The following is a 25,973-nucleotide window of genomic DNA, read 5'->3' as shown; positions in this document are numbered from 1 at the left end:
GGTGTGGGTGTGCTCCGTGTGGTGGTGGGCGGGCGCAGGATGACTACGGGCTTTTTTGAGTGAGGCTTACCCGTGCATCCTCCCAACTCAGCAGTACGGAGTTCAGTGACTCCAGTCGCCACTGTCAATACTGTGTTCCTATGAGCACAACGGTGTGTATTTTAAAAGGCAAATTGTCCTTTAAGCATCTAGTAGGCTGTGAATAAATTAGAATGGCTGTAACAGTGTGTTTCTGTTAATGCTCAAAATAATCAACTTTGCTTTGGGATTACAGTGTAAGGCAGTGACCCATTGCTTTTTGCCTTTTGTAAGGGAAACATAATTCTCATTCTTATTTTTATTTTAAGCTTGGAAGAGCCTTTACAGGATGGGTGCAGCGATCTTTCCAGAGCACCCAGGCAGCTACAGCCTCGCAGAACACCTGTACTGCTGATGACAACAAGGCTGCTAGCCCTGTGCCTAAGGACTGTCCTGTATCCTCATACAATGAATGGGACCCACTGGAAGAGGTCATTGTAGGAAGAGCTGAAAATGCTTGTGTCCCGCCTTTTTCTGTGGAGGTTAAGGTAAACAATAAAAACACAACCTTAAATAGGAAATAATGTGATTTTTATATATACAATTTGCTTAGGCTTTACAGTGCATAAGGTGTGGTCTTTACTCTTGAGGATTCTTCTTTCAAACTGGTTGTTTACATCTGTGAAATGTAGCCACATTCGTGGGGGATATGCTTTTTCTTTCCACTTTGACCAGAGTTGGCTGTTTTAACAGAAGTCAGCAGTAGAGACAATCTGTAATATATACAATCTGCTCTAGTAGTATAGCCCTGATGCTATCAAAATACACACCCTAGCATTTAAGATAGTTGATAGATGTGATGGAAAGTTTAACTGGGCTCAAAACTAGGTAGTGTTACCACTTGGGAAAAAAGTGTAGTTTTCTACTTAGTAGTTTGAGAAAGATTGAGTTCTATAACTGTTGACTAGCAGGACTGTTCTGTTTAAAATAGCTCACTGGAACTCCTATGTGCTACAGTAAGTGGTGTATGGAAATGCATACTCCTCTGTTTTTCAGGGTTTTTCTGTGCCTAAAACTACAACAGCAACCTAAATAAATTCACATTTCTTTGTTTTCTGAAATGTTGTATTTTAGAACAGGAACATTCAAACAATGGTCTTCCTCCAGATTGTGTAATTTACCTGGACTTCAAAGTTGTGAAGTATGTGTTGTTACCTGCATTTGTGGGTACGATCTTGAATTGTTCTCTTCCAGTGTTACAGTACAGTACTGCCTTCAAGGCAGCATGTAATCTGTGGCTGTCATAGGAAAATGAGCTGGCGCACTACTTCTGTTCAAGAGACGTTAGTAAAATTTTAAGGGATATCTTGACAAAGTTGACCTGAAGACCTCAGTTAGAAAAAGAAAGGGAATTCTTCAGATCTGACATTGAAGGAATGGCAAACAAAGATACTGAAAATATGTTTAAAGTGTTGGGAATGGTAGTTTAGAGGAAGATTTGGATGTACTTGTGGAGAAGACTTCTTTTCCCCCAGCCCCCTTTCCATTTGTATGTTTTTCTTTAGACTCTGGGAAAAACTGTTTGGAGGAGTGTGACTGAATTACTGCAGCTTGGTAATTCTAATCCCCAGATAGAAAAGTAATCATTTGACTTGCATTGAGACATTTGAGATGATACCTTGGCCCCAGCGAGTGCAATGAAGAATTCATTATGACTTGTATTTACTCCTTTAAAGCAGAAGATCAGTTACCAACTTCTGGAATCCTCTTTCAGTCACTCCAAAGATACTCTAGCAGCTTCAGAAAAAGAAGCGGATGAGGATTAGCATTTCTAATATACATGTGTGTACCTTCATGTACTTAAAACTGCCATGGTGAATGTACAACAAGAGTAAGGAAAAAAGTTTAACTTTGTTACATTGTAACATTATCACATGCCTTCTGACAAGTATGAATGAGGGTCACTGGTTATAAAAACTGCAGTTTAAAACTAGCAAATTTGAGTTATATAAGGAAAAAATTGAGGCTTTGGACCTGAGATGCTTTAAAAAAAAACACATCTCAAATCATAATACTTTTGGTAAATACTTGCTTTGAGGTACTTCTAAGTTGTGTTTTAGGATTGTATGCATGTTTGTTTACAAAATGTTTAAGTGCAGAAGTATGGCTGTATTCAGCGTTCTCCTGTACTTTGAGATGTTGTTTTGGTATACACAAGCCTTTTTGCTGTGATGTAGGTATGATGTGCTTGGCATAAGGATGAAGGAAAGAACTGAATAGGGAGCCCTACATATCGGATGAATATTAATGAGCTGACACATTATTGCATATCCTTTTGCAAGCTTGACATGGGCTATGTAGGTTATGTATGGGTAAATACACTGTTAGGAAATGTGGGAAATCTTAACTAGGAGGTTAACAACTACACTAAGTAGGAAGACGCCCTTTTTGAATTAGTGCTTTGGTCAAAAAATCTCACAGTTCAGATATAGTCTTCTGAGGCAGTTGACAGTCAAACAGTTGAGCTTTATAGCTTTGTACTCTGCAATGTTTTTCAGTATATTTTGTGAATAATACTGGTGTTATTACTTTGGTGTTATTACTCCGTTATTACCACAGATCATTGTATCTTGAGTGAGAAGCTGGGGGGAAGTGTTTACTACTGAATCAGACAAAAGCATTTTGATCTGAATTTCTGTTTTAATGTCCTAAATTTAATAACTGTCATTACTAGCTTTAAGGTACAGCTTGAGAGTGTTAACATTGATAATGTTAATTATTTTCCACAACAAATATTTAAAATATGTAGCAACTATAGGGAGTAATTCTGCTGTTTCTTAAAGATAATCTTTTCCTTACAGCACATTCTTAAATTTCTTTCTGAAAAGAAAGGGTTTTTCTTAAATGCTGCTACAGTTTCTCAGGTACTCTGACAGTAGGTTATAAGATGCATTGAGGAGATTATTTAAAGCTCTTTTCTGTGTCCTGACTGTGGTACTTTTTGAACAGTCTGAAGTGAGTTATATGTATATGATCAAAGGGACCTGAAATCTCAACCCTGAATTGGGATTAAACAGACGTTCCAGTCATACACCTTTTTCGCCGTTATTCAGAAGGTAGGGAATGTGAGTGGTGTTATGGTGTTAACCCTTACTCTGTCATAACTTTGAGATTATGCCATCATATTAGTGCAAGACAAGTATAATTTCTCAGGTTTGAAAAAGAGCAATATTAGAGGACACCTGGTGAAGAGGGGAGCTGCAGCTCTTAGGAATTAGTAATACTCAAATGCATCATGGGTGGCTCTGAAAATAACTAGCTTAGGACAAATTTGTCTCATTAGCAGAACAGGATTCCATAGGAATGCTAGGCACTTCATATGATCTGCATGTGACTTCTGAACAGCTGGCGAGTCTGAGGTGATCAAATTACCCAAGACCTCCCTTAGAGAAAAAGAATAAATTCCTTCAAAAAGGTTGGGAACAACCTTCAGCAGTGGAGGAGTAGGATGGCCATGCCGAGACCTTTGCCTGGGCTCTCCACATAAATGTTAAGGATGTCTAAAAGGTTGAATTTTCTCTTCCATCTCACCTCTCTAGCATGAGGGCAAATGTCCAGAAATAGTAGAGAATACCATGAATAGCATGGATTTTAAAGGAGGTCAGGCATGCCTTCAGATGAATGGCCTTGCCTCCTTGGGGCTCACTGACAGTACTAGCACAATAGGAACATAATTGTATTTGTGTTTTTTATGACAAACATAAATGTTTTTTTCTAGAAAGTAGTCAGCACTGCAGTGTCAGGAAATAACCTCATGTTTGGGCAGGCAGGTTCTCCTGTGTCCCATTGCTGTCACTCCTGCTGCCTGAATGAGCAGGACTCTCTTTGGTAGAAGGAAGGCCTGACCACTTGCTCACCTGTTCCTGATCCCTTCTGCTGCTGTTCCAGAAGGGCTCAATATGCACTTGTTCTTCTGTCACGTTAGTGTTAGCAGAGACCCATCAAAACTGCTGGTTTCACAGCTTATAAATCTGAATGAAGTACTTTCAAAGGTACACTGAACTGAAGCAGCATAATTGGTTTTGATTATGTATCTGGATTTTCTTAACCATGAGAATTAGGACATTATTTTGAATTAGTTCTTAATTTGAGAAGCTTATCACAGGATTTCAGGAGCAGAGGATTTAGGCCTGTAAATGTTGTACTTGTTTTAATCCAACCCTGACAGGTGAATTTAGTATCTCTTGCATTTTCTAGACTGCCGCTGTACCTGAAGTATGGCCTCTTCTAGCCAACAAGGCATGTTACCTGTACTTGGGATGCCCTTAGAATTTCTGATTTCTGATGTCACCACTGTGACAGTACCAAAGTGGGATTTTAACAAGATGACTACTGATGTATGTGTTTTGCAGATGAGCTTAAGGTTGTTTTACTTTAAAAACATGTCTGCTAGCCTTACTAAATAACAGAGTCTATAGGGTTTGCTGTGTTTGTACAAGTCTAGTGTAATAAGGACCAAATTTTTCATGGCCACTTGGCAATACTAGCCACTAAAAATTAACTGAAGTGTAATGTAGTCTCTTAGTTTTCATCTGTGATTTGATAAATAATGAGACTTTCTGTAGGGTTATGGCTAAAGAGAGGAAGAGAATTCTAGGGAGATTTATTACATTACTTATAATAGTATTTCCATCAGTAGAAACAAGTAATATAAGCGACCGATCCGTCTATGTTCAAAAATACGAGGAAATTAAATATCCTGAAAAGCCCATCTAAAAGTCAAATGAAACTTGCAAGTGGGAATGAAATGTGCACTAGCCTCTCCATATTCCTGAATGTCTTTCCCATCTTTTTTGCTGCTCTTCCTCAGAGGGCTGTTTTTCTTGGGCATCATGACACATGTACAGTCTGTCAGCAGTACTGAAACTATCTGCTAGTTCAATGAGACACCTTAGAACATAAGCTGAAATTTAACTTTGTTACTGTATGTAAGTATTTGTGAAGACATCATCCATTCACAACTAGTCTAACATCTGCACTTACATAAGTTTAATGACTGGACACACATGCACATCAAAACATCTGAGTGAAACCTTGCCAATGGCGTGTATAAATAGAAGTAGTAAAGACAAAAAATAAAGACAGCAGAGTGCTAGCAGGATAGGGATTCTTAACCAGGAATAATTGAGCGTTTATCTGGAACACTGAAGGTTCTCCCTTTTGTTTTCTTTTGTTTTTTTTTTTTCCCCCTCCTCTCTCACCCCTTTGTTTTAAAAGAATCATCAGGGCATTAACAATTCTTAGCAACTCTTAAAAATATTGCAGAAATAAAATATAAGGCACACTATGATGTGTTAGGGTCATAATGCATACAAAACAATGGGAAGTCAGTGAAGGAACAAGAAACTTTGAACATTAAGAATTGTTTATTATGCACCTATTTCACTCTGCCAAAGTAACTGATGCTTATTCTTTGTCACTTACCTGTTCTTTTGTTTTAGGCAAACACATATGAAAAGTATTGGGGATTTTATCAGAAATTTGGAGGCCAGAGCTTCCCCAAAGACCACTTAAAAAAAGCTATTGCTGAAATTGAAGAGATGTGCAATATTTTGAAAAGGGAGGGTGTAATTGTTAAGAGGCCTGATCCAATTGACTGGTCTGTGAAGTATGAAACACCTGACTTTGAGTCTACAGGTAAATGTTCTTCCATTGCGGAAAGCCTTGGCTGTTTAGCTCTTGTCTGAGACCTCCTGGATGTCCTCTAGTCTACCTTCTTGCTTGGAGCAGGATTATTGCCAGTGCTAGATGAGGTCAGTGATGGCTTTATGTAGCTATGACTTCGAAAATCTCCAGGAACTGGGATTCTGCCACCTGGTTTGCTGACCTGTTTCAGTGCTGCATGGACTTCCTAATGAAAGATGTTTACCTATTGGCCACATTCTTCCTTGTATAGCACCATATGGCTTTGGTTATTTGCCATGAGAGCCCACTGGCTCATACTCAGTTTTGCATCAAGCATAGTCTCCAGGCTCCTTTCATGTCAAATGTATTCTTAAGTTGTTCTAGAGTAATTCAAATTCATTAGGGAACAGATAATAATAGTGAAAAGTCTAATGGGACTGCTTCCTGCACTACATCTGTGTAGCATCAAATTCCTCTTCTGTGCTATTGCTCTTTAAAAGGATCGCATATAAAGAAATGAGGTCCACTTGGAAAACTTGCTACCCATCATCACCTTTTAAAGTTCTCTGAGTAATTCACAGGAATTTGTCTAGTTAATTTACATTAAGCAAATTATGAAACGGAGGCTTGTAGATTGTGGATGGCTCTTATCTAGCCAGGAAGCTGTTATGAGTGAGGCTTTGTAGCAAATTTTTTTGCATGTATTTTGAACAAAAAAAAGTCACTTTCAAAACTTACTAAAGAATGTAAGGACCTCAAATTATGTGCTGGTTTCCTGACTTCTGCAAAGATGCTTTTTGCCAGTCTTTTGGATAGAAGTAATGGTAAAAAGGAGAATGAAAAGTGAATAACCTGAAAGAGCTGAGAAAAGCATATTTGTCTCATAGGTTAATGGCCTTTGTCCTTTCAGGTATGTATGCTGCTATGCCAAGAGACATCCTGTTGGTGGTGGGAAATGAAATTATTGAAGCGCCTATGGCTTGGCGTGCTCGGTTCTTTGAGTACAGAGCGTATAGACGAATAATCAAAGATTACTTCAACTGTGGTGCTAAATGGACAACTGCCCCCAAACCCACAATGGCAGATGAACTCTATGATCAGGTATTGTTCTTATTTTGCTTCAGAACTTCAGTTCTGGTTATACAGAATTTTATCAATTGTTTCAACCTGATATCTAGGTTTCACAAAATTGGGGGTGGAACAAAGCAAGTCAGGAAATTTGTGGCTTTTCTAATGTCTGCAAATATTCTGTAGTCTTTCCTGGTGAAACTGTGTGTGTGCGATTAGGGAATAAGAAACGGGAAGTTGTGCCTATTGAATTCAAGTCTGCTTTGAATTGTTTTGATTACTGATTTTTAATTGTTTTGATAACTTAGCATTACTAAAGAGGAAGGAATGCTAGAAAGACATCACAAAGATTACTTTAAAGAATTCAGATTCCCTGAGAATGTCCATATGTCCTGAGTGTATCAGGAAAATGGGAGAGAATATATATTTTGTCACTGAAAAAACCCCTCATAATCCTTGTTTTGCATGGATTGCATAAACTGTGAATATTTACTTTCCAAATATTTAAGTGAATATTTTCTTAGTATTTTTATTTTGTAATAATTTTGACTTGGACAATTTCCTGTAGGCCCCAAATGCATTAGGACCTTGGTAAGAACACCTGCAATAAATGCAGCTGGTTATGGAATGATTGTAGCTTTCTGTGAACAGTGGCTTCTTATCGATGATGCAAAGAAGTCTTTATTAAACAAAATTACCTTAAAGTTATCTGTCAGTATTAGAAAACTTCAGAGCCTGTTCTAAAACCCAGTAGTTTTTGTTTGTGCTGTTTTTTCCCACTTCATTTTTTCTTAATTGCATTGTTTCATTCTAAAATCTATTTAAATTACTGAAGATCTACCATCTAGTTGGAAGTACTGCTCAATTCTAAACTGTGGAAACAGTAGGGAGTCTACGTTTGGTAGCAAATAGCTTGCATTCCAGTATTTCTGTCACTGTGCGGTGATTTGTTGGGCTCCATTACTCCACTGGTAATGAATACTTTTGATCCAAAAGCCAGAATGTTATAGGGACAGTGGCTCTGAAGAGAGTATAACTATTGTCTCATATCACGTATTCTTGAATGTACTTAAAACCTCTTACTTGAGCTTCCACATTTATGCTTTCTTTTTTTTATTCTAGTAACAAGTAAACCAAACGACCTCCAAGGAACATACTAGCTATTAATATAAATATATTTTCTTAATTTCAAAATACTCTTCAGTAGCAAACAGTTTGAAAACTCTCCCTTACCATCTCCAATGACAAATTGTTATTCTTTTTTTATATAACTAGGATTATCCAATCCACTCCATTGAAGATAGGCATAAACTGGCTGCTCAGGGAAAATTTGTAACTACTGAATTTGAGCCATGCTTTGATGCTGCTGACTTCATTAGAGCTGGAAGAGATATCTTTGTACAAAGGAGCCAGGTAAACAAAGGTTTCTTCCATCAGTTTTGGTATCTATCTTAGTCATTGATATTTGTAGTTATGTCGTCTTAAATTCCTGAACAACATTAAATAATAGTGTTGACAAAAGAAGTTGCTATTTATAGAATGTCTGATATGCAGGATGAGACTGTCTTACAGCTAAGGTTAGCTAAAGGCACAAACTTCCACTATTTTGGTTTTAAATATTTACTTAAATAAGACCGTAGATAAACTATGCTTGGATGCAGTTTATATTCTAGCCTAGTGAAACTTAATTTGTCCTGTTTTCAGGTTACAAATTACATGGGCATTGAATGGATGAGGCGACATCTTGCACCAGACTATAGAGTGCATATAATATCGTTTAAGGACCCTAATCCCATGCACATTGATGCTACTTTTAATATCATTGGACCTGGTCTTGTGCTCTCTAACCCAGACCGTCCCTGCCATCAGGTAAGAGTGTTGAAAAAAATTGAGGGTTTTCTGCTGTTCAGATGAGTAATCCCACTCTTTTCTTATTTTGGAAGTCTCTCCTTTGGTATTGTTAACTGTACCAATGGCAGGAGGCTGGTAGTTGCTCAGGCATTCAGCTTTGAATAACTGAAGGAGAAATACTTTTTAAAGAGTAGGTAAGAGGCAAGATTGGTTTAGGGATTAAAACCTACTACTTCACTCTGAGAAAAAGCTAATGTTGCTAAACAGTGCAATCGGATCAGAAAGCCTTCCAGAGAGCAAGAGCTCACCTTTGTTACAGACATGTTACCTGTACTGTCAGTGCTTGAGGATTTTTGTGAGGATGCCCGTGATTTCAGGAGCTATACAGCCACATGGGACTAGGTGAGCCAATACTGAATCAGTGGGATAGAGCTTCATGCAGCAGAGACGATGGAACCATGTGCACAGCATAGCTCTCAGAAGCAGTATTAGTCTCTTCTCAGCAAGTGGCTTCAATGCAAATGGTCCCATTGAATTACTGCCTCTTGTAATATCCATTATGAGAATATATATATATTTAAAACAATCCTAGTTTTTCCCTCCCCTTTTCCCTTCTATTTTTCATAATCTTACTTGCAAGAGGAGGTTCTTGGTCTCCTTATGTTAAACCCATGTGCTGGGACTCTTTTAATGGAAAACTGCTGTCAGTGTAGATAGAAAAGATAGGTGCAGCTTGCTTTCATAAAAATTGATTTGTCAGTTCTGGATGACCAGGAAATGGGGTGGGGAGGTATGGGTGAAAGGGGACTTGTCTTTAAAATCCTCTCAGGCCAGGCTGGTTATTGAGTTTTCAGAATCGGAGCTCCACCTCGTGGTAATGCTTGAATAAAGAGCTCTTCCAAGTATTCAGGCAATGATGTTGAAAAGTCAATTCTCCTTAGCCAAATTATCCTCCTCTTATTTTTAACTCAATTGTGTAATTCTTTAGAGACAAAAATTATTTCCTAGGACGCCTTTATTTTGTTCTTTTTGTTAAATAACTACATATTACATTTTTTATGAAGCATGATGCAAATATGATTTTATGTGGTGTTTTTGTTTCTATAAATAGCAATGTAATTCATATCAATGGCTTTTACAGTCATATGGGAAGAAATAATACCAAAAATAATCTAATACTTTTACACTGTTACTAATATCTTTACTTCACAGGCTCTAAACTGCACATGTAACCTTTTGTCTTTAACATATCCTAGTATACCTAGCATATATAAAAACATATATAGAAACAAATGCTAGCGGTATGCAAAGTTTGAAAAGGCCTTTAAAAATGCTTGTATGAAAACTGGATTCTGGATTTGTAGATAGTACTTGAATGAGGGCAAGAGCAGTAAATGGGGGGAAGGGGATGTCATGTATATTAAAGTAGCCTGAGGAAATGTGGCATAGGCTGGAGGACATGATGTGATACTTTAAGAACCCTGTTTAGAATCTAACTAAATTGCTCTTTCAGATCGAGCTCTTCAAGAAAGCAGGTTGGACTGTGATTCACCCCCCAGTGCCACTCATCCCAGATGGTATATTCATTCTTTATTTTCTAAGAATTCCAAGAGTATTCTTAAAAGTATTAGCATGGGGCAACATTGGTACAGTAGAAGGTTCATTCTCATGTGTTTAGATCACCCACTGTGGATGTCTTCTAAATGGCTCTCCATGAATGTCCTAATGCTGGATGAGAAACGTGTGATGGTGGATGCCAATGAGACATCAATTCAGAAGATGTTTGAAAATCTGGGTATGTCTTAACATATTTCGACATATACTTAAAACAAAATTACCTTGATACCAGCTATACACATCAAGGTGAATGAAGGTTTCACTTAAAGTAGTCAAAGCACCAGCACTGGTAAAGGTACTCGAACAATTGGATTAGCAAGTAAGAATCATTCAGTGATTTCTCTCCTGCATACTTCAGCCATATGAATATGGGCTTCTTAGATCTTGTGCCCCCTACAGCTTGCAGCAAATAAAGGTATGAGTAGCAATTACTGCTAGCATGCTTTTGAATGAGCTTTCTAATCTGAATTTGTCTGTTTAGTTTGGAGGTCAATATCTGTCTTGGAGAGGCTGAGTGCACGTATTGCTGAGTGATGTAGAGCTGGCTATCCCTCATTGTCAAAATGCTTTCAGATTTTTCTAGTTTCAAATTAATTGTACTTTAAACTGTCAAATTAAGACCACTTAATCCAGATATTTCTGATCACTTATGGAAAATCTCAGTCCTGTGAGATGTAACCTCATGATAGGTTGGAATTCCTTTAGATATGCAGTGGCAGGAGAACTGTAATTGAATATAAAATCTTAAAGTCTTATTATGCACAGCTAACTGCAAAGACAAATAATACAGACTTGAAAGTCTGAACTCATGCAGTTAATCCAACTGCTTCCATCTTGCTGGGAGGGAAAGATATAGGTACATCTACTTGTGATCATAGTTGGTTATAGTTGGTTAGTAGGAGGGTAGCCAGATTGCTTGGTGCTACAGCCAGCTGACTGTTGCTGCAGGATAAGTACATGGTGATGCAAAAGTTGACAGGGTAGAAAGAAGACTAGTAGGTAAATGAGAAAGGGAAGTGAGGGAATGTTGTATTATAGAATAAAAGATAACACTCCCCAGTACTGAAAGACTCCTTTAAAGGCAGAAAAATGATGGGAAGGAGAGAATGATCCAAAGGTGGAAGATAGCAACTGTGAACCTAGAAGAAGGGTTGGTGCCATGGATGTGAGTGTACTTATTGAAGCTTCCCTCAAATCTGAGATGATTGCAGGTGAGAACCATGCAATCTACTTCTTTGATATGCTTATAAAGATGGCTATACAAGCTTTAGTGAATCACTTAGCTTTTTCAATCTTAGGTTGTTTTGATTCTGCATGACCAGGGAGCTGAGGATTTATAAATGTTTGAAATGTTTAAAAAATGAGGCTATTAATGCTAATCATGACATCTTTCACACTTGAACTTCACAGTCTGTGTGAGTTCTAAATAAACTCCTGTGGTCAATAAGTTCCTAGGACTTACTGATGGGTCTACTGGGAACAAAACTATTGCTGACCTAGATGATAGATTCTACTGAGCTGCTCCTGCAAGTACCAAGAAGCAAAAAGGCAAACTTCATAACAAAAGTCTTCTGATCCTAGTCCATCTGTCAGGACTTTGTATAAGCTGAGCCACAGATGAAACATCAGAGCTGAAAAGAAGTGGGAGGAAGCTCAACCTAGGTATTAAGTATAATAGTATAATATTAAGTATAAATTAAGTATAATTCCTCCTTTCAGAGAAAGAGGGATGTGGAGCTCTGTACTGTGAATGCTTCTTTTCTTGAAAGGCGCTTGAAAGAGCGCATTCAGTGTCTGAACCTTCAGTGCTCTCACAGATTTATGTAAATATGCCCTGGTCATATATTGTAGCAGAATTTCAGCTAATTCTTCCCATACTGCAAAAACTGAATTTTTCTTTTTATTACTGGCACATCATAACATATCAAACACCAGCTGTGCTCCAGGCACTGGATATTCCTGAGGGTATCGCTGGAATAAACAAGCCAGCTGTGTTCCTAGCTTGTTATCTGCCTAGAATTTGGGAAAACACATTCTTAACAAATGAGTAGAAAATATTTTCCATACTTGCATATAGCCATATGATCTGATAAAACATTATCTAATGTTCTGATCAAAGCTCACCACATGAATTTGAGATTTTAATTTTAAAGTATGCAATGTACATTTCTTGCAGGCATTTCTACAATTAAAGTGAATATCCGCCATGCCAATTCATTGGGAGGTGGTTTCCATTGCTGGACATGTGATATCCGCCGCCGTGGTACCCTGCAATCTTATTTTGACTAGTTATGAGCCAGCCAGACAGCAATGGTTCAACTTCTAAAATAAGCATAGGAAACGAACAAATTAATTTAACTTTTGTTAAAATGACTGCATGAGTTCTAGTACTTGATCAGTGGTCTGGTAACTGATTTATTCTTACATACTCTTCACTCTCAGCAGTATAATTGAAACTACTTCCATCAGCAATACAGGTTTTCTGGCTAGCTTTTTGAAAGACATCCTTCACCTGTGAATCCTTTTCACATTGGCTTTGAATGTAGAAACTTGACAAGATAGATAAAGGGTCTTGCTAGAATAGCTTGGACACTAATGTTGGACACTTACCTCTGTCTAGTTATTCTATCTAATAGGCAGCTTGAAATGTTAAACTTGTGTGAACTTTTCTTACTCCTTTTAATCAGTCTATTGTTCTAATATTTGTATTTAATGAAGTTAAAGTAGATGCAACTGTACAGATCTTCTGTGAAACCAAGTAATTTTAATGTTTTTCATATTGAGCCATACAGATATTTACAGAGAATTTCCAGTATGATTTAACTTTTAAGACATGTTCACTTACTTGCCATGTCCTTCTACGTTTTTCTTCTGATGCATGTCATGCATCTGAATGGTTTTTTATATTGCTTTTTGTATTGCTGAAATTGTTTTTTATTTGACTTTTAAATGTACAAGTGATAGCTAATATTCTGCTTGTACGGATTTCACTTTGAATTGTTTTCATGAACTTAAAAAAAAAAAGACACAACCCCCCAGCTCCCCTCTACCCCTCAGCCTCTGACATCTTACAACCCTTTCTTCCTCCAACTGTAGCAGATACAGAAAGATGCATCAAACATGCCAGATGCTGTGAAGGAATTTGACTACTGATTATTGAATATGTACTTTTAATGCTAATAAAGTTTTTTTCATTCTCAATTTCTTGCCCTTCTGAAAATGAGTAAGCATGAAAAGTGTGAATGGGTGCATGCTTGTAGAATACAGATAGATGTACAAAATACACGTGGATTTTTTTTTCCATAAAATGTGTAACATCTTAGACACTTGTATAATGCAGGAAACCCTTCTACTATATTGTTCATATAGTATGTTTCTGTTTTGCACAGAAGTACGACTGGTGAGAGGAAGTAACACTAACAGATATTCCTCACCAAAGTTGTAGGAATCTGTTAAGTCAGACAATGCAGTGCACCTTGACAGAAAAGATATCAAGCATAATGTGCTCACATATAAGCCATATGGCAGTATTCTACCCAGATTTGGGTAGGACTAAACAGGTTCTATGTCAACAATCTAGAATGCTTTAAGGTATGCCAGACTGGAAGAGCTAAGGGGACAGCTGCCAGTACTTGACCATGTAGGGACAGTCCCTCTTTGGTTTAAAATCAAGGATTTTTAGACAATGGAAATTCATCTGAGTCTTCCTGTAACCAAGCTTTTGTTTCCAATATTGACGATGGAGCAGGACAGCTGCGTGGAGGAGCATGCATAGCAGGTTCTGCGTGCTGTAATGCTGAAATGATGTTGGTGTGTTTGTACTGGCATAAGATATAACAAGGTACACCTGAACCCATTCAAAACTCTGGCTAAATGTGGATTAGCAGCAGGACACATGCACCTCTGATACCTATAGGATCAAGGAGACTACATTTTTGTATCACGTTATACATGATCCCTACTTGACAGGGCAGTGGTGCTTTATCTGAATGTTACAAATGCTCTGTCTTATCTCAATATGCTCTTCTCAAGCAATTGTGGTATAAGACCACAGTTTCTTTTTTCACCCTAAATGAACATGATTGATCCCTAGTGATGAAAGTGCTGCACGTACCATGACCTTAATGTTCCCTTTCTCTGGAAAACACACTGTTGTCTGCTCTGATGTGACCAGTCATTTCTTTCTTCTTCTTCAGGGTGATAGGAGAGGAAGGAGTGGTGGGCATGTCTGCCTGTTTATTCTGATAATGAAGGTGTAGCTCCTTCAAAAATAGCATAGATTGGAGATTTTGACATGACAGGGAAACACTCACTAATAGCTTAAGTTTAATTCCCAACAAATGCTTGAACTCTAAAGTTTTTCAGTTACCACCATTCGTATGCTATTCTGATTTGCAATGTTGAATTAAGGCATGGGTATCCAATGGTGAACGTGACTGAAAAATTATAAAGAACCTTTGGTAGTTGTTTATACCCATGTGGGAGAAATGCAAATGGCAGAAAAATCCAACAAGGACTGAAATTCACCCTCTGTGTTAAATTCACTTTTTTCCAGCTTGACGGGAAAAATGCTAGAATTCTTTTTTAGTGTTTTCTGTTTTGTATGGATTCTCACTGCTGTGATTCTCAGGCTCTGTTGCTTGTGGGCTGTTTCTTTTCAAGGTATGCGATGCACTTCCATGGAACCAGGAATTCTTTGAATCTGCTCAACACTTATGTGTTTTCCTGGGATTTTAAAGAAAGTGTAGTAATTATTACTTTGATGACAAATACATAAGCTCTAGTGCTTCCACAAAGCCATCTTTACAGCAGGCTTTTTTTCTTCAGTTCATTTTTGAAAGCTGAAATAACCAACCCAAACAAACAAAAGTACTGACCAGGAAGTTCAAGCTTCTAGTTTAACAGGAAAGCAATGTTTTTACTATGCTTTCCTATTTAGACCATGAAAAAAAAATAGATTTCAAAGTTTCTAATGTCATAGTTTAGCTTTAGCCTTCTTATTTGTAATACTCATTTGAAGAGCAGCTTCAAGAATTGGTATCACTTTCGTAACCAGGAATTTTGTTGTTTTATTTAGGTGAAGTTAATACACAGATTAGCTGGGATTGCTCCCTTTCTGTACCCTTTTGGACAAACTGAATTGTGGTTAAAAAAATCTGGACAAAGTCTCAAAGGATCAGAATTTTGCTTTTCCATTCATAAAAGGAATTCCATTTAGAAAAGGATATTATTAAGCACCATGTTTAGGTGCCAAAACTCTGACTTTATAAACACTTCAGCCTTTTCCCAGCTTTTTTGCTTATCCCTTATCAAATGCTCTTTTTTCATCTTAAACTGTGCACATACTACCAAGTCTTTCAGCCTGAAAACCACCAGTATGCTTCTGAAGTTTGTTGGTTTTTTGGGCCTATAATACAAGTTCTTTTACGTAGGTTTCAATTGGTTTGGGAATAATTTGTCTCTTAAGTCCTCTTTGCTTCAACAAGGAAGGCAGGGGAGTTGTTCCACAGGAACAGAAGCTTTCTGTTCAGTTGCAGTAGTACTGTCAGAATATAGATTGGAGAGACACGCTAGCAGAAATGCACTGACAAGAGGAAGCGTTACTACTACCATTTTGGGACAGAAGCTCTGGTTGTGTGAATATTTCTGAGACCCTCTCAGACCTGACTCCTTCCCTGACCTTAAATTGGTCAGTTAGACAATCCATTTCCACTTAGGTACTCCATGAAGCGTAGCGATGGTTAAACAATAAACGCCTGGAAACTGCTTCAGCCTACAAAAGTGCTGAAGACTATTTGGGAACCCTGTGGGATCCTGTGTAAGTCTTCTGCAGCACAAAACCAGGGAGGAGAAAGTTTGTATCTCTCCTGGAACTGCAATATTTTCCCACCAGTGCAGGGAGTATGAGAATTTATTCACAGGGATGTTTACAAATGTCCCTGGGGTGGATATGCATGTCTGTATTACCAAATGTGAAATTACTGTGTCTCAGTTTCTGCTGTCCTATGGCTGTTATTTGGAGATATGATTGTTCTGCTATAGGAGAGAATTTGTAAAGTGGACAATGCAATGATAAAAAAAATTCAAAGATAAATTTTAATGCTCTAGCGGGCTTTTTTATGGTGGAAGAACTTGAAAAATGCTGATGAGAAGCAACATTTTCCCCGAGTAACCCATTCAGGAGGGAGTGATGCAGAGACAGCAAAACCTTTAGAGGAATGATGAAAGGAACATGATATATAACATTGTTATGGTGGATGCCACCACATAATACCGATACATATAATCTTCTGAGTTATTCTTGAAGAGAGGGAGGTCAGCCCATGTCACAGTGGGTTTTGGTTAGACGAGACCCTGGAAATAGGAATGTATGGTGAGAAAAAGAAGGGCTTGGTTTCTGCTTTGATATCTAATTACAAGCAGTTTTTTGAGGCCAAATCACATGTGGGCAACAGGACGCTATTGCCTGGAGGAAGCAGGCATGATGGTGTTTGACCACCTCTGTTTCAGGCTGCAGTTTAAATTAAATGTGGGCTGGACTTGAATTCTCCATAATTTTTTTTTCATTGGCTGAAAAGGCCTTAAACACTTGCTATTGCTTGGCAGAAGGTCAGCTTCAGCTTTCAAAATAGGCAGCACCATCAAAAGAAGTAGCAGAAGCACAGACCTGAGTGGGAGGCCTAAAGCACTGCATCAGTTAGAGCCTAAGGAGAGGTCGCCTTATCAGTTGCCTAACGTACAGGTAGTTTTTCAGGGTGGGCTCAGCTCAGCTGCAGGGAATTAGCTAACCACTCCCTGGGCAGCTAGGATTTTGGTTCCCTTTTGCCTCTGAAACCTGGCTGCAGTAAGCTCACTGATTATGAGAAGCCATGTGTATTTGCATGGATGCCCATAGTAAAGATTTTTCATGTCTGTTTTTTAGATGAGATACAATTCTTAAAAGTCGCAGCACCAAACCAGACAGGATGTGGCAAGAAGGTAAAGTCTTTGAGGCAGGGATAGCCTCCTCCTGCTGTGTATCTGTTCATGGTTGGGAACACCATGTGCTGATATGGTACAAAGGGGGAGAAGGGGGCGAGTTTTTGCCCTGCTTAGTTGGCAGAAGAGATATCCAGTCATTTGCTTCAGGCTGTGTCTGTGCTAGGAGAAAATGGTTGCTTCTTGTTTCGGTATCTCCTGTTTCTGCTGTCTAGCTTGAAATACACTCTTTTGGTTCTATTTTTTGGCATCCATATGATTAATAACCCAAATTGCAATTTGGTGGACAGTTCTGCAACTGCCATGTCAATGCTTAGGAAAGATAGGCTAATGCCTACATAACGCTGCGTAAAATTAATCTTGTTTTTTAGATCAAAAATTAGGCCCACTGGGGAAAATAACTTTTTCTCTGGTTTTATGCAGTGCTGGTGGATATTAGACTGTTGGATCCACAGGCGTTTCTGCTAGTCAAGGATATTGCTAGAGTTGAATTCACTGCTCCAGCCTCCCAGTCTGGCTGAGGCTCTTTGCTCCTGCTGGGGAGAGAAGCCAGTGTGTTTAGCTGTGCTGAAACCGTCGGGATGCCCCTCAGCCTCTGGCATTTATCACTTCCCAAGAGGGTCTGCTCCTGCTTTCCTTCTGCTAGAGCATTCTCAGAGCTTAATTAAGCAGCCAGGAAATAGCTTTATGATAATGAATGATGTCCCAAGTTAGTGGTTCATTCATTAGTTTATAGCGAATTGTCACGATTTATGAGTTAATGAAGTCAGATGTATGAATGAGAAACAGAACCTTCCAAACAGTTTCTTCCCGCTATGTTAATTTCATAAGCTTGGTAGTGTGATGAACTGGGCAGCCCCACAAAAAATAGACTAGCAAATCCAGTGCATGCTCTGTAATGGTTTACATCATCTCCCTGCTCTGTGTCTTGCAGGACAAGAATGAGGGGGAGGCTGTTTGGCTGATATCCAGACAGGATGACAGGAAGGTGATGCCAGCTGGCAGGGATAAGCAGGAGGAGGAACTGGCAGAGACGAAAGTAACTCCCTCAGGTACGTTGATCTATCCGATATCTATGTGGATGATAGTTTAGGGACCTGATAGACTTAACTGTGCTTCTGCTGGTTCCCATATAGAAAAAGGTGTAGGAATACTATTTTGTGTTTCTATGTTGGCTTCTCATTGGTGGTGTTTCCTGATGTGTAGTATACCTGTCCTACCGCCTTCGAGCAGAGCTATGGTGAAGTAGGAATGTCTGTCTGTCTGGTTTTTTCTTTTTTTTTTTAAGTTCCAGTGCTTGCCTTTAGGGAGTTTTGGATCTTTACCTCATCTGGTTGGGGGTCAGATGCTAACGTGACAAACCCAGTCTGACTGTAACTGTGGCCTTGCCACATTTGAGGCACTTGGTGAAAGGCAGCTTCTGAGAAACTGCGTGTGAGGCACTCAGAATTATTAGAGCCAAATAATAAAAGGTAGGTCTGTACTTAAAGATAGACAGAAGCACCTTATGGAACTTATAGTTCCCATAGCTTAGTATGGCAGAAACACTATCATGGGCTTGATGATCTCTTGCCCTACCCCTGCTACAACTCTGACTGCAAGACCCCGTTGGCTCAGAGCACAGCTGAGCTCAGATACAGACATTTCACCATGGCCCGGTACTTCTTTCTGTCTGAAAGATAGACAGAAGCACCTTATGGAACTTATGTGGCCCCACAGCTTAGTATGGCAGAAACACTATCATGGGCTTGATGATCTCTTGCCCTACCCCTGCTACAACTCTGACTGCAAGACCCCGTTGGCTCAGAGCACAGCTGAGCTCAGATACAGACATTTCACCATGGCCCGGTACTTCTTTCTGTCTGATTTAGTAGGATCTTGTATCTGTGCTTCCCCAGGCACAAAGGATAACACATAGCAATATGAGGGGAGGAAGGCTGAGTACTTGAGGCAACATTAATTCCTCCTGAGCTTTTTTTTTTCCCTACAGCTGGAGGGAGTGAGGAGACGAAGGGTGGTCATAGTGGCTTGCTGCCCTGCAGCTGCTCTGTGACTCCAGGAAAGCAGTAAGTGTTTTTTTAAAGTCATACCTAACCTTCCCCTTCTAAAGTATGGTATCTCACCCACCTTGTTTTACATACTCAATCTTGCCTCCCATCTTTTTATGTTCACCACTGTGGCAGATGAATTTCTAGCTGGTTTATGGACCTGGACTTATGCACCTATTCTGTTGTGACTGACAGTAGTTACTTTTGCTGTTGCAGCTCTACATTATTTGAAATCTGTGGGAGTATTCTCATTTCTTTTTCCACTGAAGAATCAAAAAACAGTCTCTGCCTTTGCACTGCTCTTTATTCCCATCATTCGGGAGATACTGTGCTGTAGGTGCTCTTAACACAGCACAAGGATCCAAAATAATTGCAGCTTTTTATTCAAACATTTGTAAGTACTGATGGATTTATCTCCTTAGTCATTTATGTCTCGTTTTGTCCACAAGATGGTGTCAATATTCTGCCCTTATTGGAAGCTCTGTGTCAAATGAAACCTTCACTGAGGTGTGTACCCCAAAGAGCTCACCATTAGATAAACTTTAGCACTGCCTGTGCGAGACCCTTGAAGGCCAGGCAAGCATTTACAGCCTAAACTTCATCCCCATGAAGTAAGGGAGGTGTAGGAAAGGGAACGCCTCGTTGAAACCCCTTCCCAAAACCACAGCCCTGCAATGAGCTTGAAAACCTATTTGGCTGTGTGCGCCGAGTAATGGAGGCTGGTCGATCTGTGGTGGCTTCCACACATGCCAGGGCCTGGCCCCCTTTGGCCCGTGGGATGTGATGGGTGCAGGGCTCTCAGCAGTCAGGGCCCTGTATGCCAGATTTTGGCCAGCGTGGAGGCCTCAGGGACCGTCCTGAGGTCCCTGATGCAAGTGAAGTTGCATCCAGACACTAAATGTCTTAATTTTGTGTAGGAAGTGCTGGCAAATCCCAGTGCCAGCAGCACTCGGGGGTGCTGCTGTGATGCCAGTAGCTTTCCTCTAGTCTACCCTAAGGGCTGTTTTAGAACAATTTTTGTTTATTCATCTTGTTCATGTTGGTGTTTCGATTGAAGTCAGTGAAAACACCTCAGAATGTTTTCACCTGTAGGTATGATCATACATAAAGGACTACTTCTCAGCGTCAAAAAGTACGAAAAAATCACCAAAATCATTTAAAAAAATCATCAAAAAGTATATATGTGAAAGCAATTGCTGTGGAGTGCAAGGATACAGTCAGACATTTCCTTAAGGGGTGGTTGTATTGTTTAGGCTTGCATAGGGTGTCAGAAATGATATTAAGGCCAAATGACAATTGATCTCTGCCTTTTGAAACCTCCCTCACATGGGCTGAGCACCACAAAAAATGTATTGACATAGCCATCAATTTTAAAACTATTGCCCAAAAGCCATATAGGGTCATTCCTCATTCCTTTAGATCCCTCCTTGGGCTTCAGTTATGCCCCCCTCTCCCCAGGAAATTAAGCCCAAATGTTGGTATTTTATTGAGCTGTGATATGGGTGAGATTTCTGTGGGTGATGTGGCACAGCAGTTCCTGTTCCCTCAGATTACTGTTCAGAATATTTCCTCTGCTAATGAAAATATCCTGCTTGCTTTTAGAAATATAAAATCTATTTGGAAGAACCAGGAGTTAAGATGAACTGGAAGCTATTCACGTTACCCTTAAGAAATTCCAAGTCATTAGAACAAAAGACAATTTAAGTTTCTATAGAAGCAGCAATTGCTTGTGGATTGCACGTTATTTTTTCTGCAAAACGAAATCTCATCTTGGTAGTACCTCAGTGATGCACTTTTGAATGGCAAATTTAAATTCAAACACAATCTCTCCTCCTCACTCTTTTCTCTATATTACTTCTGAGTCAGCAAGGCACTGAAATAACTGTTAGGTGACCTGCTTAATGTTTATGGGGATGTTGGGTAGAGTTTGGCCCTAGCTAGATGTAATACTGAACTGTGTTCAAGGGAGCTACAGTTCAGCGACCCAGGCTCTGTTACATAGCTCATGTAGAAATTATACCTGAACTGTTAATTTTTTCTGCAGTGGGCTAGTGAGCAATATGATCACCACTGAGTGTGTGACATCCATATAGAATAGGAAATAATAACACTTTTTTTTTGTTAAAAGTACCATTACTTAACACTTTGCGATATCAGTATTTATCCAATACATACAAGTATTTGTTTTACTACAGGCTTTCCTGTCATGGAGAAAAAAATGGTCATTGCATTCTTCAGTATGGTAGAGGCAACAGTGGATTTTTCTGGGTACGTGGGCTTGCTGTTCCAAGAGTAACGAATTTTGAAGACTGAGAAATTGTATACATCCACCCTTCCTTTCTGGGCAAGAAAGTCTGAATGAAATTTCTTTGGTCTTGTGGTGGGCTGGACTTTTCTTTGGATGGCTGACATCAGGAGCTGGCATCTAATGTTGCAAGGTATTTGTGGTGCCGCAGGGAGTTCCTGAAAAGAAGGGTGAAATGGGGAGGACTGTCTTGATTTAAAATAAGGCGAGGAGAAACCTCATTCTTCTGCAAAGCAAAGGCCTGCTAAAAGAGTCCCCTGCAGCACCTTGTTCAATGTACCTGCCGTGGCTTTGTTTTGAAGGGATAGGTTTCTCCAGCTCCTTTCCCTCAACCCTATTTACAAAGCCTCATTCCTTGGGAGAGCTCAAGGGTAGTCAGAAGGATGGTAAAGGTTGCCATGAAAGGAGAAAAAATTGATTGCAAAGGCTGAGTTGCTTGGCTGTGGTGAAAGAGGAAATCAGATGAGACATGGAGATAAATAATCTATGTCATCTATGTGTGTGGCTTGTACTTTAACCACACTGCCATTCTCTTTTCTATATACTCAGTAATGTGTGGTAAATGGGACACTGGCCATGAAGAGGCAGGGAAGAGGGTCGCAGTGGTTGTCCTTATCAATCGTTAGGCAATGATTTCACAATTGTAGCTCATTTTTCTCTTTGCCAAGCTAAGAGACGGGCTGTACTGCGCCACTGCTGTCTGCAAACACCAGCGTATTCAGATCCTGCCCCCGCTTTTGCTAAAAGGTAAGCACAGTATGATGCAAAATGAGATTTCCTTCCTAAACAAGAAGAGATTTATAATGGCCAAACACTCAATGTATATGCCTAGCAAATACCAAAACCTAAACCATTTGCAACGGCCTTCAAGCTGCAGTAATTTCTGTGATAACTCACAAACCTTTTCTAAACGGAACGGTTTTATTTCGCTATACCGAGTTGTGTTTTATCACAGCAGCCCTGATCCCTGCCTTGCACTTATCTAAGGAAGGAAAAAAATTTAAACCTTTCTTTAGTGTTGACTAATAGCGTCACAGTTACAGCGGGATGTCGATTAACCTGTTCTGACACGTTTGCTTGTGGCAGCAGCTTGTTATTGACAGGCCGGGGCAGCCTCTGTGACAGGCAGCCTTATCAGGGCTCGGGTCAAAGGCCTGTAGGACCCGAGGTCTGAGTTTTATGCTTGCGCCCACCACGTGTTTGGCTGAACGTCCAGCTTGGTGAGGTATGAGCGGTGTCAGGGTGTCACTAGTGGCCCAGCATTGCCAGGTTTGGGGCAGCTTGCAATAAAGCCACCCCCAGCCCCAAGTCCAATGTACCATCTCTGTAGCTCTGGCAGCTTCTCGTGCGGGTCTTCTTGACGGTGTGAGCTCGGCTGGGAGCCTTTCGCTCTGCGGGGCATTGGCAAGACCTCCTCCGTTTGCTGTACCACCTATTTTTGTGAACCTGGCATGTCCTCTCTGTTGCGTTTGCTTGAAGCTGGCCCATGTGCAAGGAACTCAGGCAGAGCCCGCAAGTAATACAGTGCAATATCCTCAGGAAACAAAGTACAAAATAGTTTTTAGCTTTCCCTGCTGGTCCAGAAGAAATAGCAGTCATTTCAGACATGTTCATGATGCTTTCTACTTGTGTCTGCATTAGAAATGCAGAGTTGTTTTGTCTCTATGCCCCTTCCATCTAACAGCTCCTTCTGTTCTCCTGCAGAGGTGCTTGTTGTTCCTGCCTGCTTTCCGAGGGAAAGATTTTAACTGCACCGTGCTGTGGGCTCTCCTGAACTGAGAAAGGAAACTGATCCCCAGCTCTCGCTTCCTGATCTCCACTCCTGGGCTGTACTTCAAAGCCGTCTTTAGACCCATCTGCACTTTCCCTTTTCTTTTTCCTCTTCTTTCCTTTCCTGATAGACTTTGACATCAGGATTGCAGATGTACAAATGGGCTGAAAAGTGTAGTTTCTTGCTTGGTATCAGCGACAGATCCTCTAGCCACAAGTCACCTGATGTGGGGAAGAGCCGTCACCCTTGTTTTACAGGGGAAAACCACTGAGCTGCAGAGACAAATGTGTCTGGCCTGTCATTGCCCAAGAAGTTAGTGACTAATCCATGGGGAGAGTCCTGATTTCCTAAATTAGTCTGGAGTAAACCAAGCTGTGGGCTATCCTTCCTGTGATCTGACAGAACTCAGAACAGATGTCTGTTTTACACCAAAGGCTGAAGCTGAAAACCTTGTGAGTTTGCTTCTCCACAGCAACCATACGAAAGTTTATCTTATGTTATGCTGCATATGGGGAAAGTGTTTCCTTTGATGGCTCTGTTTTAAATTAGGAAATGGCCAATTCAAAACCAGAAAAACTGAAAATTATTGCCACAGAATGCCGTCAAAGTGGAGGACGTAGGACGGACACCTACGTGGATAATGAGATTGAGCACTTTTGCTTGCTATTTAACGCAAGCAAACTTCAGAAGGCTAGTTTTGCCTACTCTGGGCCATAGCTAATACGTCACTAAATGTGTGACCTGTAAGGAGAAACCAGATAAAAAACAAAATGCAAAGCAATTTGATGTTTCAGGCAGGCCCTTTGCCTGCTCTCTTAAAATTCAGCAGGTAATTAGTGATCAGAGATTTTCGCCTAAGAGAGTAAAGGGAACGGTGGGGAACAGTGTCCTTGAAGCTGCTGTAATACACAGCCCTTGTGAATAATTGGGCAAAGATCGGTATAATTCCTCCCCACTCTGTTCTCTGTCTTATACCCTGCCTGAGGTTGAGCTGACTCCTGGCTGGGCAGGGAGGGCTGGCCAAAGTTGCCCCATGGAGCCTCCCTGCAATGCCGTGAGCCGGGATCAGTGAGGGACTGTTGGGCTCTGCGCTGCGCTGTGAAAGCTCTTTGGCTCTCAGAAAACGACCCATGGCATATGAAATCACAGAAAGTTAGATTTAAACCTGGTGAATATTCGTAGAAGCAGCCTGTGTGCAGCAGAATCTCCCATCTGGGATGCGAGTCCCTTGACTGGTTATCTGCTGGTTTGGATAGTGAGCTCATCTGAGCCTCGAATTATTTCAAACCAGGCAAAACTTGCTCAACTATGCTGCGGCAGTGGAGTGAGCGTGTGCTTGGGACCTTGAGGACTGTAGGCTTGGGTTGGCCACTGGGAGAAGGCTGGGATGGTGTTAAACTTGTGCTGACACCCTGTGGGGATGTCAACTTTGCTTCTCCTTGGGCTTGTGTGGGCTAATGATAGGAGAAGGAGTCTACGTGTCAGTAGACAGAGATGCAAGTTTGATGAAGATGTTGAACATCCTCAGGGCACAGCCAGCTGTGCTGAGTAGTGCTGACTATTGCTACTCTCGCAGCACAAGTGGGGAAACTGAGGCACGAAATTTTTGATTTACCTTTCTAAATCACAGAAGCAATGGCAAAGACAGACTAGGTTGCTGGTTTCCAAATCCACACTCTTATCCTTTGCTTTGCTGTCTCTCCGTAGAGAGACATGTGTGCCTTTATACTTCTTGCCTGTTTTGTTTGTCACATTTGATTTCACATCTTTGAGAAAAATATGTAATCAACAATGCATACACCTGGCTCACAGTTAGACATACACTGCTCCCAGCACTTGAGTGCCTGTAACTATTCATGTCATAGCCTAGATAGACACTTTTAGTTACTGACGATTGTGTAAAATGTAATCTCAAACTCTTTAAAGGCCAATTTTAATTAAACTGCTGAGAAATATCTCATGAAATCCACTTTGATTAATGAAAAGATGAGTATATAATGGAGTATGTGATCTTGAGCAAATCACTTACGCGCTTTGTGCTTCAGTGACAGAAAGAGGTCTAAAAATCAGATCCCTGTAACTACTAATTTTTAATGATGCTGCCAATATGAACGTTTGATTAAAATATTTTATATTTTCACAGAATTAATTTTAATCTTTCTGCACAGTTGCCACCAAAAAAAAAAAAAAGTTGTCTCCTACCATATAGATATTTATGAAGAATTGTTCAGCAAGAAAGGTTGCATATTAGAGAGAGGAAAAAGTGGCCTTACTTTTCCAGAATAGCCAGTGACCCTGGACACCTGTGTTTTGGGGATTCTTAAAGAGAGGCCTTTCCTGAGTGGGCCAAGCAGCTGCACTGAAAATGAAGCCCCGTGTGTCTTTAAATAGATGCCAGAGATCACAATCAGTTTTGAAATATTAGGACACCAGCTATCTGCAATGGTACTGCCTGATATGCAGTGTAAACAGAACAAAGAGGATCAATCTTTTCTTACCTGCTTTTATTTATATTTATTGTAGCCCAACACAATAAATATATTTTAATTATGTAATATAATAATTATAGAATCATATATAAAAATATATAATTATTTAATTATATAATATAATACAAAAATAATTTTATTTT

General features: G+C 39.9%; 1 protein-coding gene across 1 annotated transcript; it reads left to right on the top strand.

Annotated features, from left to right (window-relative positions):
* Positions 1 to 347: 347 nt before the first annotated feature.
* On the top strand, positions 348 to 12,712 carry GATM (glycine amidinotransferase (L-arginine:glycine amidinotransferase); the record flags this gene model as incomplete). Its single annotated transcript, XM_010293130.1, has 8 exons — positions 348 to 566; positions 5,520 to 5,715; positions 6,614 to 6,804; positions 8,047 to 8,184; positions 8,476 to 8,640; positions 10,136 to 10,199; positions 10,301 to 10,417; positions 12,416 to 12,712. Coding segments are annotated over 8 exons (1,203 nt in total), but the record flags the coding sequence as incomplete, so codon positions are not given.
* Between the last annotated feature and the right edge of the window lie 13,261 nt (positions 12,713 to 25,973).

The sequence above is a fragment of the Phaethon lepturus genome, unplaced genomic scaffold (assembly GCF_000687285.1).
Source record: "Phaethon lepturus isolate BGI_N335 unplaced genomic scaffold, ASM68728v1 scaffold17650, whole genome shotgun sequence".
Taxonomy (NCBI): Eukaryota; Metazoa; Chordata; class Aves; order Phaethontiformes; family Phaethontidae; genus Phaethon; species Phaethon lepturus.
This window is presented reverse-complemented; position numbering and strand designations above follow the sequence as displayed.